This window comes from Oncorhynchus keta, chromosome 23 (genome assembly GCF_023373465.1).
Source record: "Oncorhynchus keta strain PuntledgeMale-10-30-2019 chromosome 23, Oket_V2, whole genome shotgun sequence".
Taxonomy (NCBI): domain Eukaryota; kingdom Metazoa; phylum Chordata; class Actinopteri; order Salmoniformes; family Salmonidae; genus Oncorhynchus; species Oncorhynchus keta.
In genome coordinates, this window is record NC_068443.1 from 13,486,961 (window position 1) to 13,499,102 (window position 12,142).

The following is a 12,142-nucleotide window of genomic DNA, read 5'->3' on the forward strand; positions in this document are numbered from 1 at the left end:
TTTATTCTCTTCTGATAACATTCTAATGAATACATTCATACATTTACAGATTAATAACATAATACATTATAAATAAGTAGTACATCAGTAAATTATTATTAATAAATGATTAAAGAACCAGTGAAGTCAAAAAACCTACTTTCCTGTGTTTTATATATATTTCCTCACTATGAGGTTGGAATAATATTGTGAAATTGTTAAAATGATTATGTTTTGGCCTGCCTGGTGACATAACCAGGCGTTAAATTAGATATTAGACCAATAAGAAAAAGAGTTCCAAACGTTTCTGCCAATAACAGCTAGTTTTAAGTTTTGTCCTCCCCACACCTAGACAGAAGACAATCTTGCTTGAAAAATTGCTTTGTTAAGAAGCTATATTTTTTTCCCATTTTAATTGAAAACAATCACAGTAAGGTACTTAATTGTTACCCAGAAGTTATTTAATATATTAACAAAACAGCTGACAAAACAAAGATCAACACTGACCTGTCCATTGGGCTCCTCTGGTTCCTCCCAGCGGACCATGACAGTGTTCTTGGAGATGATTCTGGCCTGGACGTTCCTGGGGGGGCTAGCCGGGGCCTGCTCCCCTGTCCTGGCCTCTACCCGGGTGGACGACGGTCCCTGGCCGATGCTGTTGACGGCTGACACCCTGATCTCATACTCCGTGTTGGGGTAGAGCCCTCCAATGCTGTACCTGGTGGTGGTGATACTGTCCACCGTCTCGTACTTGCTGTCTGGTGCCTTGGCCCGGTACTGGATGATGTAATAGGACACCGGGTCGGGGTTACCGGAGTCCCAAGTGATGGTGACGCTGGTGGCAGTCGTCTCCGTGACGATGGGGGTACCGGGAGGCTTGGGAAGAGCTATGAAGGGAGAAGGAGATATTTGTTCAACTGTCCTTAATGTCTTAAGGCAGACACGGGGAGAAAAGTGGCCCTTACTCTTGATGTGCACCTGCAAAATCATAGATGGTCCTTACTCTCTAATACGGTGGTATTCAAAGTCGGGGAGAGGGAGAGACAGAGAGAGCACAATTAGAAAGAGAAAGGTTGTCCCTTACTCTTAACTGACACCTGTGCAGTGGCCTCTATAACCCCCAGACTGCTCATGGCCACACAGGTGTAGTTGGCCGACTCCCTGATTCCGTTGAGCTCCAGAACGTTCCGCCCCACCGGCATCTCGTCCTCAGGTGTCAGGTCCTCACTACCCAGCATCCATTTGACGTAGGGCATGGGTGAACCCACCGCCACACAGGTGATGTTGATGCTGCCGCTGGGCATGATCTCATGGTTGGAGGGCAGGATGGAGAAACGAGGGGGCACACGACGCACTGGGAGAGGAGGAGATGGGGAAGACGGGGGGAGGATTGTAGAGAGGGGGATGAGGAGGGGGAGCCGGAGCGGGAGGGACAGAAAAGGGGGCGACAGAGGGGGGTAAGAAAGATACAGAAAGAGAGAGAACGAGAGAGAGCGAAAGAGAGAGAGAAAGTGGGGTAACAGAAAGGGTAGTATGAACTTCACTGCTTTTACAGAGGTTTTACAAAGGGATATTTCACGTTTAGTCGAAACTACATTGGTAGTTTTGAAAATATTAGCTAATGATAGCAGTTGAAATACACAGATCCCATGTTGAGAGACTGCTTTCTCAAGCTACATTTCACCCTGCACATGAAACCTATTGTACGTTTCTCATGTTTTAGCCAGTGTGCAACAACCCATTGCATATTTTACAAGGACATAATTTGGTATTGTAGAATCATCACTGTAGATGCTCAGACTATACTATTTCCTCTTCCCTATTTAAAACAAGATCTACAATACAAATACTGGCGCTCTGGGCTGCACAAAATACCATAGGATTTCATCCTGAGGAACTAAAATGAGCTTAAATAAAACCAATGTGAAGATGTAAATTACAGCTGAACTACTGTTGCAGCGAAGCTCAAGGCTACTGACTTGAAAACGAGAAACTTCACCAGAAACTTGAATGAGAAACTATAATGAGAAACTTCAATGAGATTTCTGTGCCTCTGGGGTGAGTTCTCCACTGCAGATGAGGGCCCTTTAGATACATGGCGCTGGCAGAGCCAATTGATAGAACCAGCTATTAGTCAGACAACTTGCACAGAGTGCTTCTGTTAACTGTACCTGTGCTGAATCTACTAGCTAGCTGTCAGATCTATTTGATATAATGGCACGTAGAGGGAAAGATGCATGGATGCATAGAGACAGAGCTCACGGGTCACTTGCATGCCTAGAAGACTTGTAGAAAAAAACTATAATCATGAAGAGACAGAGGGAGAAGACAGATAGAGAGAGAGAAAGAGAGTATTGTCTGGTTCCTCTTCCAGTCAATGTGGCAACTCACGGCCTCACTGTTCAACCAGAATACCAGATGAACGCAGCAATGTTGAAAATAAATAAAAGCGATGTAAATAAGGTTATGGGGGATATAAATAGGTGTCGTTGCAATTACAATGTTCACATTGAACACTTGAAATAAGAAAACATCAAGACATACATCATGAGTCATGACAGAGAGAGATAATCATGACAGAGAGAGATAATCCAAAGAGAGAGAAAGGGGTAGTATGCACATGGTTTTAGTAATTTAAAATTATGCACATTTGTCTGTTGATCCTACACACCAGGGTACAGATGGAGTGCAGAATGCAGAAGAGAGAGAAAGAAGGAAGGGATATTAGAAGAGAGGGATGGGGGCAGAGAGGATAAGAGGTAAGGGAGATAAGAAGAAAGGGGGAAAGGGCAGAAGGGGAAAGAAAGGAGGGATGGGAAAGAGAAAACACATGGCGCTCTTAAAACTGCTGTTAGGTTCTCCAAAATCAGACTTTGATTGGTGGATGTCATAGGAACAGAAAATTTGGTACCCCAAGGCTGCAAAACAGAGGACTGAAGTGACAGACAGAGACAGAGACAGAGACAGAGACAGAGACAGACAGACAGACAGAGACAGACAGACAGAAGTGGATGCAAGGGGAGGAAGGGCAGACAGACAGACACAGTCAGTAGAAATATTGGCTAACGTCAAGATTCGAAACAGTATCTGAATCAGGGGTTTGAATCATGTTTTGAGTCACAATACAGGAATCTCCACTCAGTCAGTGGGAGTAAATCAGGGGGAAAGAGTTTTCATAGAATCACTGGCCTCAGTCTTCCCCCAAATGATTCTCAGCTGATGCATTTAATTTAAAAGAACCATGCTCAGATTCATTAATAAACTTCACCTAGCATTGAAATATCTTCTCTACGTTCAATGGATTTCACTGTATTCCTAGTCTTCCTCAGATAGCACGCAAACAAACTATTCACCAAAACCAAATACGAATGAACAATTTGGCAGTGATTCAATAGCTCAGTGGACATGATCCCATTCAACATAACAGTGCCATACATTTGGAGTGGCCCTAGAATTCCAACAGATCCCCAGAATTGGACACTAAAGTTCAAGACAAAAAAATAGACATTTAATTAACAGACAAAATCAAATGTAACTGTTATAAGAGACATCAAATCGGCAGGCAGGCAGGCAGATTCTCTCCAAAGCCAGACAGAGACAAACGCAAACAGAGTGACCAGGTTAAAACCATGCAGCAGACAAGAGCACCTACTGTACGCAGTACCATACAATTCAGCTTGATATTTTATTTAAGAAAATACTCAACTCTTAAAGTGTGTGCATAACGTGTGGTATACATATCTAACGACTGGAAGTTCCCTCAAGGTATGGAGACTTTTTAAAGCTGAAGAAGAGAATGTGGACATTTCTGTCAAGGAAAGTAGGGTACATCCAGCTCAGCAGCAGGACAGCACAATATTCAAGTGCTGAACAAAGATAAGGCCGAGAATGAACTGTCAGGCAGTGACAACCTATTTACTATCAGACATATAAACTCAGCAAAAAAAGAAATGTCCTCTCAATGTCAACTGCGTTTATTTTCAGCAAACTTAACATGTGTAAATATTTGTATGAACATAATAATATTCAGCAACTGAGACATAAACTGAACAAGTGGCTAACAGAAATTGAATAATGTGTCCCTGAACAAAGGGGGGGTCAGAATCAAAACTAACAGTCAGTATCTGTTGTCACCACCACCTGCATTAAGTACTGCAGTGCAACTCCTCCTCGTGGACTGCACCATATTTGCCAGTTCTTGCTGTGAGATGTTACCCCCCCTCTTCCACCAAGGCACCTGCAAGTTCCCGGACATTTATGGGGGGAATGGCCCTAGCCCTCACCCTCCAATCCAACAGGTCCCAGACGTGCTCAATGGGATTGAGATCATGGCTCTTCGCTGGCCATGGCAGAACACTGACATTCCTGTCTTGCAGGAAATCACGCACAGAACAAGCAGTATGGCTGGTGGCATTGTCATGCTGGAGGGTCATGTCAGGATGAGCCTGCAGGAAGTGTACCACATGAGGGAGGAGGATGTCTTCCCTGTAACACACAGCGTTGAGATGGCCTGCAATGACAACAAGCTCAGTCCGATGATGCTGTGACACACTTCCCCAGACCATGATGAACCCTCCAAATCGATCCCACTCCAGAGTACAAGCCTTGGTGTAATTCTCATTCCTTCGACAATAAAAGTGAATCCGACCATCACTCCTGGTGAGACAAAACCGCGACTCGTCAGTGAAGAACACTTTTTGCCAGTCCTGGTCAATCGACGGTGGGTTTGTGCCCATAGGCGATGTTGTTGCCGGTGATGTCTGGTGAGGACCTGCCTTACAACAGGCCTACAAGCCCTCAGTCCAGCCTCTCTCAGCCTATTGCGGACCGTTTGAGCACTGATGGAGGGATTGGGCATTCCTGGTGTAACTTGGGCAGTTGTTGTTGCCATCCCGTACCTGTCCCGCAGGTGTGATGTTAGGATGTACAGATCCTGTGCAGGTGTTGTTACATGTGGTCTGCCACTGCGAGGACGATCAGAAGTCCAGACGATCAGAAGTCCGTCCTGTCTCCCTGTAGCACTGTCTTAGGCGTCTCACAGTACGGACATTGCAATTTATTGCCCTGACCACATCTGCAGTCCTCTTGCCTCCTTGCAGCATGCCTAAGGAACGTTCACGCAGATGAGCAGGGACCCTGGGCATCTTTCTCTTGGTGTTTTTCAGGGTCAGTAGAAAGGCCTCTTTAGTGTCCTAAGTTTTAATAATGGTGACCTTAATTGCCTTCCGTCTGTAAGCTGATAGTGTCTTAACGACCGTTCCACAGGTGCATGTTCATTAATTGTTTGTGGTTCATTCAACAAGCATGGGACACCGTGTTTAAACCCTTTACAAAGAAGATCTGTGAAGTTATTTGGATTTTTACAAATCATCTTTGAAAAGACAGGGTGCTGAAAAAGAGACATTTATTTTTTTGCTGAGTTCATGTGAGTTCAGTATCAATAAAACAAGGTAGTATTAATATCATGGAACATATAAAGGATATTTCTAGAGCCCTTCTCAAGAAAGATCTCTGGCCAGAATGTTGACAGAATAGCATCTCTTATAGCCCACTGGTTTTGCTTGTTAATTACGTAGCCTACTATAGACTGTATAGGCCAGTGGGTACAATTGTAATGCCATGATTTATTCTGTTCCAGTATCAATACCAGGATTGTCTACAGGGTAGAGTTGATGAGGATGCTAGACCATAGTAGATTGGGATTGAGAGCTGCCTGGGATACCGTTGCATTTCATTAAAGAGCACAGCCACAGCACACTAAAGCCCTGTTGGCATTTACACAGGTTAATCCTGCCTGATCTAATAAAGAAGTGGAGAGATGTTTAATTAATATGTGTTCAATAAATATACATCAATATCGAGGAGGATACATTGTTCATTTCAACTGCCAATCAATAGAGGACGTTATATAGTTCATAACCACAGCAACCGCTACTTAGCAACTGAATAACCAATTCCATAGGATCTCTGTGTGAACAATAACATACTAATATAATGTGTGTATTATAATGTGTGTATAAGGTAGTAGTTCTATGAGGTAGTAGTTTTGGAATAGTTAGGTTAGATTACTCGTTGGTTATTACTGCATTGTCGGAACTAGAAGCACAAGCATTTCGCTACACTCACATTAACATCTGCTAACCATGTGTATGTGACAAAGACATTTGATTTGATTTGATTGAATGTAGTATAACCATAGAATTCCATAGGATCTCTGTGTGAATAACAGTATACTGTGGACGGACACAATCCACTGAAATAACTTGTTTAGTGCAAATAAATATGAATGTACATTTTGTTAATCTAATACTGTGTGTGCTTTTGGCCTCTGAGTGTAAGTGTATGTTGAGCCAGCAGAACTAACTTAGTCTTTGCTCACCAAACAAGAGTGTAAATAATTATCAGCTACTTTTAAATGCCACTTGAATAAAGCCTTATTTGAATGCTTTATTTTCCCTGAGGGGATATGAGGACCACTCAGTATACAAGTACCAAGCTGGCTACACAGAGTATGTACGCAAACAAACAGCAGCAGACCAATACAACACACAGAGACCACACACAATACCAAAACACATTGGCAACGCGACACACAACATGCCACAAGTGCAGAAGAATGACAGTTACATAACACAAAACCAGAAATAGAGAACAATAAATACAAGACATGGGACAAGACAACAGAAATCAATTTTAAAAAATAGACGCACACAGAGCACATGCACATACACACACACACACTTGGAGCCGTGCCATACACAGTTAGTCTGGGTACAGGCATGCAAGCGCCGCCTCCGCTCTCCGTCCATGCATAGATAGCCTTCTTTTCATTTCCAATTCCTGGGTCTCCATGACAACAAGAATGTTCCATGCAGAGAACGTCGCGTTCGGATGAAAGCAATACCAAAGGTCTACAAACAAGGCCACACAATGCAATCAATGCAAATGACTGCGTAGGCAGCTAGCCTCATTACAGCTTAGTGAAACGCCTTCAATCAAAGAAGTGTGTTTATCAAATTAAAACCAATTTGATATGAGGGTTATTCATATGTCTTTTCTAGACTGTTTAAGACTGATGTATCTCTCCTAACTTCAGGTGTAAAAGTGTTGTAAAAAGGAAGGAGTACCGAAAGAACACACCAACCTTCTCGTTGCTCTGGGGGATGTAAGGGGGTTGATGCAGAACACAATGACGTGATGGGGAGAGAGAGAACGGGGAAACAGAGAGTAAAAACGTCCAGCTCAAAGCCTCACACACACCGCATACACACAGTCACACAAATGTACACACGCTCATTCTCACTGTTCTTCACAGAACCACAGAACCCACTTCAAATGTAGGATCAGGAACTTCAAACTCAGGGGCTTAAGAGCTTAGAAATTTGAGTCTAGAACCCCTAATTCCAGTCTCCCTTACCCCAGTCGAGAACCTAGAGCAGGGGTCTCAAACGGAGGGCCTTTTGAGACCCCTGGAGGGCCACACTGGCTGTTGGTTTGCATTATGGGTTTTTTTGTGTCTCAGTTAGACTTGAGAAACCAAATGTATTCCCTAGCCAATCACTATATTAAAGTGGAACTGACTGCATTTTAGGACCATGAAATCTCTTCATATACACCCAGAGGAAGATGACACCCTTTAAAAATATATATATATTTACATTTTCTGACAAGCGAGCACTTAGATATGGTCATTTTCACGTTATCATAAATTCTTAGAACGTTTAGGAATTGTGTGTATTAATCAGGCACTGAATAGCATCCATCTGTTCTGTGAACAATACCTTAGTGAACGTCATGGAATGTTGAGTCACATAGAACCTATTTTTACAACCTCTTATAAAGTTGGTTTCGTAGCATAAACTGGGAATTGTCTGTTTGTTTCATATCTGCAAAGTAGTTAAAACACTGTCAGTTCCACTTTAAAGTGCAAGAGAAAAACAAACCCTCAGAGTCACTGTGGCCCTCAATTTAGAAAAATATGAAGAGGGAGAGGACAATTGTGATGTCATACTGTAGCAAAGACCCTGGAACTGCACATTGGCCCCAGTGCAGTATGACATCACTGGCCCATTCCTTTTTGTCTAATTCCATTCAGTGCAGTTATTACAAAAAACAGCACTTTGATGCAACACCTGTAAAACCCAGTTTAGTCTGGAACGTTATCAATTTTAGGTCACCAACTGGTGTTTCACTTGGTGGATAGGTTTGGTTTGGTTAGTGGATGCAAATAGGAAGAAAATAAATAACAAAAAAAACATGTAGATAAACTAGGACTTAACACGACTTAATACATTGTATAATGGTGATAATGGTGTGTGTGTTATAATGCACGTGTATGTTTGTGTGTGTGTTCTTATACCCATGGTAAGTTCCTACCTCGTACATACAGGTTGGCCGGGGAAGAGTAACGCACTCCCTGAGAGTTAGTGGCCACACACTCATACTTTCCCTGGTCCAACTCCTCACTGTTCTCTATCTGGAGGGCACCTGAGAGACAGAGAAAGAGAGAGAAAGAGAGAGATGGGGAGAATGAAAGAAAAAGTGAGAAAGAGGATATGCGAGACAGAGCGAGAGAGGGGGGAAAGAGAGAATGAGAGAGAGAGAGCGAGAGAGAGGGGGGGGAGAGAGAGAGAGAGAGAGAGGGGGGAGAGAGGGGGGGGGAGAGGGGAGAGAGAGATAGTGAGAGAGAGGGGGGGAGAGAGTGAGAGAGAGGGGTGAGAGAGGGGGAGAGAGAGGGGGAGAGAGAGAGAGGAGAGAGAGGGAGAGAGAGAGAGAGAGAGAGTGAGGGGAGAGAGAGAGTGAGAGAGAGATGGGGGAGAATGTAAGAAAAAGTGAGAAAGAGAATATGCGAGAGAGAGCGAGAGAGAGAGGGGGAGAGAGACAGAGAGAGAGTGAGAGAGAGAGAGAGAGAGAGAGAGAGAGAGAGAGAGAGAGAGAGAGAGAGAGAGAGAGAGAGAGAGAGAGAGAGAGAGAGAGAGAGAGGGGGGAGAGAGAGAGGGAGAGAGAGGGGGAGAGAGAGAGAGGGGAGAGAGAGAGAGTGAGGGGAGAGAGAGAGAGGAGGAGAGAGAGAGAGAGAGAGAGAGAGAGAGAGAGAGAGAGAGAGGGGAGAGAGAGAGAGAGAGAGAGTGAGGAGGAGAGGAGAGAGGAGAGAGAGAGAGAGAGAGAGAGAGGAGAGAGAGAGGAGAGAGAGAGAGAGAGAGAGAGAGAGAGAGAGAGAATAAAAAGAGGCATTGCTATGGGGTAATTAATGATACATTCATAAATCAAATCTATATTTACTCATCATTAAACTGATTAAAACTACCATGAAAACGGATAAAGAGAGATTTTCCATTACTGGTTCCTTTCTGCAATGAAAAATCTATGTTCCCCACAGCCAGCTTAATGGGATATAGCTAGCTACACACATTATGAATTCCTGGAGCATATAGCTAGCTACACACATTATGAATTCCTGGAGCATATAGCTAGCTACACACATTATGAATTCCTGGAGCATATAGCTAGCTACACACATTATGAATTCCTGGAGCATATAGCTAGCTACACACATTATGAATTCCTGGAGCATATAGCTAGCTACACACATTATGAATTCCTGGAGCATATAGCTAGCTACACACATTATGAATTCCTGGAGCATATAGCTAGCAACACACATTAGGAGTCCCTGGAGCATATAGCTAGCTACACACATTATGAATTCCTGGAGCATATAGCTAGCTACACACATTATGAATTCCTGGAGCATATAGCTCGCTACACACAATAGGAGTCTCTGGAGCATATGTGACCGACCAGCTCAAAATTTGAAATTGTATTTTTAAAAATATTGGATAAAAGTAGAGACTCAGTGCTAGAAAATGGTAAATCATACACTACAGTTGAAGAACAATGGGAAAGTAATTCTGCTTTGGAAGTTGATAAACTTGTAACAGCACTTTTGAGAAAATGGCCCTTGAATGAGTGGAGTATTTTGTTTAGACATGGAGCTAGCAAAACAATGAACCATAATCCCAACTCATAACGTTACTACCCTGCATGAATCTGCAAATAGCTAACGCTATCCAATTAGGTTCTATGTTAGCTAGCTAGCTAACAGTGGGCTATAACTTGCAATGCAAATGGTTCTGAGATACAAATTATATTACTCCACAGATCATACACATAGCGTTAGCTAGTAAGCCAGCCAGCTAACGTTAGCTAGCTAGTGAACTCTACATTTTAACTTGCAAAGAAAACAACTTTCTGACAAAATTAGAAACATATAATATCTGAAAATGTAGCTAGCTAGACTCTCTTACCCATATACATGGGTGAATGCTTCTCCTTCTCTGTCACTGATGCCATGGTTGCCCTTAGTTTGGAGATGTAATCTGGAGACAGGTGTTTTATACAACAGTGTGTTCTCTTTTCAACTCCCTCTGCATATTTGCAATCAAATGCCAGAATTTTCTCCATCTCCTCAGCTATCATAATCTGCTTCCACTGGACATTCCACTGATTTCAAATCTCGGTCCTCCAGAAAGTGGAGAGCATTAGCAACACTTTTGCAGTTCTTCATGATATCTTTAAAAAAAGTTGCATTAGAAAGGATTACCTACACATACTGAGCAGCTCATGTTATAGACAGAAGCGTGCTACGTGGCAGACCAATCCAAACTCATCTCTCGGAATGTCCAGACCAAACATTATCTCAGCCAATCGGGAAGGTTCCTGTCTTTTTCTGTGTCTAAACCAACTAGGCTTGTAATATATCAACTGTACTAATATATACAGATGGCATACACGTTTGTTATTAAGGCACATGAAAGTTCACATGTTCCAGAAGGTAATTCTGCCCAAAAAATGCACTTTGATAAAAAATAAATGTTTACATTCAAATGCCTCTCTTGTGAAGTAGTGACGAACAACATATGCCTGGTTTCCTGAAACGAGTCCCTTATAGCTAGCGACACACAATAGGAGTCCCTGAAGCATATAGGTAGCTACACACTGTAGGAGTCCCTGGAGCATATAGCTAGCAACACACAATAGGAGTCCCTGGAACATATAGCTAGCTACACACAATAGGAGTCCCTGGAGCATATAGCTAGCAACACACAATAGGAGTCCCTGGCGCATATAGCTAGCTACACACAATAGGAGTCCCTGGAGCATATAGCTAGCTACACCCTGGAGCATATAGCTAGCTACACACAATAGGAGTCCCTGGAGCATATAGCTAGCTACACACAATAGGAGTCCCTGGAGCATATAGCTAGCTACACACAATAGGAGTCCCTGGAGCATATAGCTAGCTACACACAATAGGAGTCCCTGGAGCATATAGCTAGCTACACACAATAGGAGTCCCTGGAGCATATAGCTAGCTACACACAACAGGAGTCCCTGGAGCATATAGCTAGCTACACACAACAGGAGTCCCTGGAGCATATAGCTAGCTACACACAATAGGAGTCCCTGGAGCATATAGCTAGCTACACACAATAGGAGTCCCTGAAGCATATAGCTAGCTACACACAATAGGAGTCCCTGAAGCATATAACTTGAAATCCCCCCTCCATCTCTCTTTCTCTGCACACTTCACTGAAGTGTTTAGCAACATTGTACATTAGTATCCCAGTCTCCTAAAGCATGTTATTATCATGGCACATTGTTATTCTTTCAGTCATTTTCACCTTGAGCATATTCTGCTGAAAGCCCTTCACAACATTTACAAGGCCCTTATAACAAACTGGGTGATTTTGAAATGAGGTCAGGGGCAGAACCACACACAAGTGTTCACAACAAAGAAAATATGCACAACTGAATGCAGACACACACGCACGCACGCACACGCACACACACACACACACACACACACACACACACACACACACACACACACACACACACACACACACACACACACACACACACACACACACACACACACACACACACACACACACACACACACACACACACACACACACACAGCGGCTTTCAGGCTCCCCCTGACTTATAGTAGTGTGATAGAAAAGCGTACTACAGAACATGACAAAAGCAGAGTGTGGATTTGGTAGGGGGGTATTTGCCAGCGGAGCTTGTTGGGGTAGGGGAGTATTTGTCAGTGGAGCTTGTTGGGGTAGGGGAGTATTTGTCAGTGGAGCTTGTTGGG

The 12,142-nt window shown here is 43.2% G+C and overlaps 1 protein-coding gene across 5 annotated transcripts in view; it reads right to left on the reverse strand.

Annotated features, from left to right (window-relative positions):
• LOC118402493 (receptor-type tyrosine-protein phosphatase S-like) overlaps nucleotides 1-12,142 on the reverse strand; it is a 144,985-nt gene that overhangs the window by 48,254 nt on the left and 84,589 nt on the right. For 4 of the 5 annotated variants that reach the window (XM_052476447.1, XM_052476451.1, XM_052476449.1 and 1 more), the window contains 4 exons: nucleotides 8,356-8,466; nucleotides 2,628-2,642; nucleotides 1,064-1,333; nucleotides 487-866 (listed from right to left, as the gene is read on the reverse strand). In XM_052476447.1, coding sequence (XP_052332407.1) covers nucleotides 487-866; nucleotides 1,064-1,333; nucleotides 2,628-2,642; nucleotides 8,356-8,466 — 776 coding nt within the window. The remainder of the gene's footprint in view (nucleotides 1-486; nucleotides 867-1,063; nucleotides 1,334-2,627; nucleotides 2,643-8,355; nucleotides 8,467-12,142) is intronic. The other variant, XM_052476450.1, reaches the window with a different exon arrangement.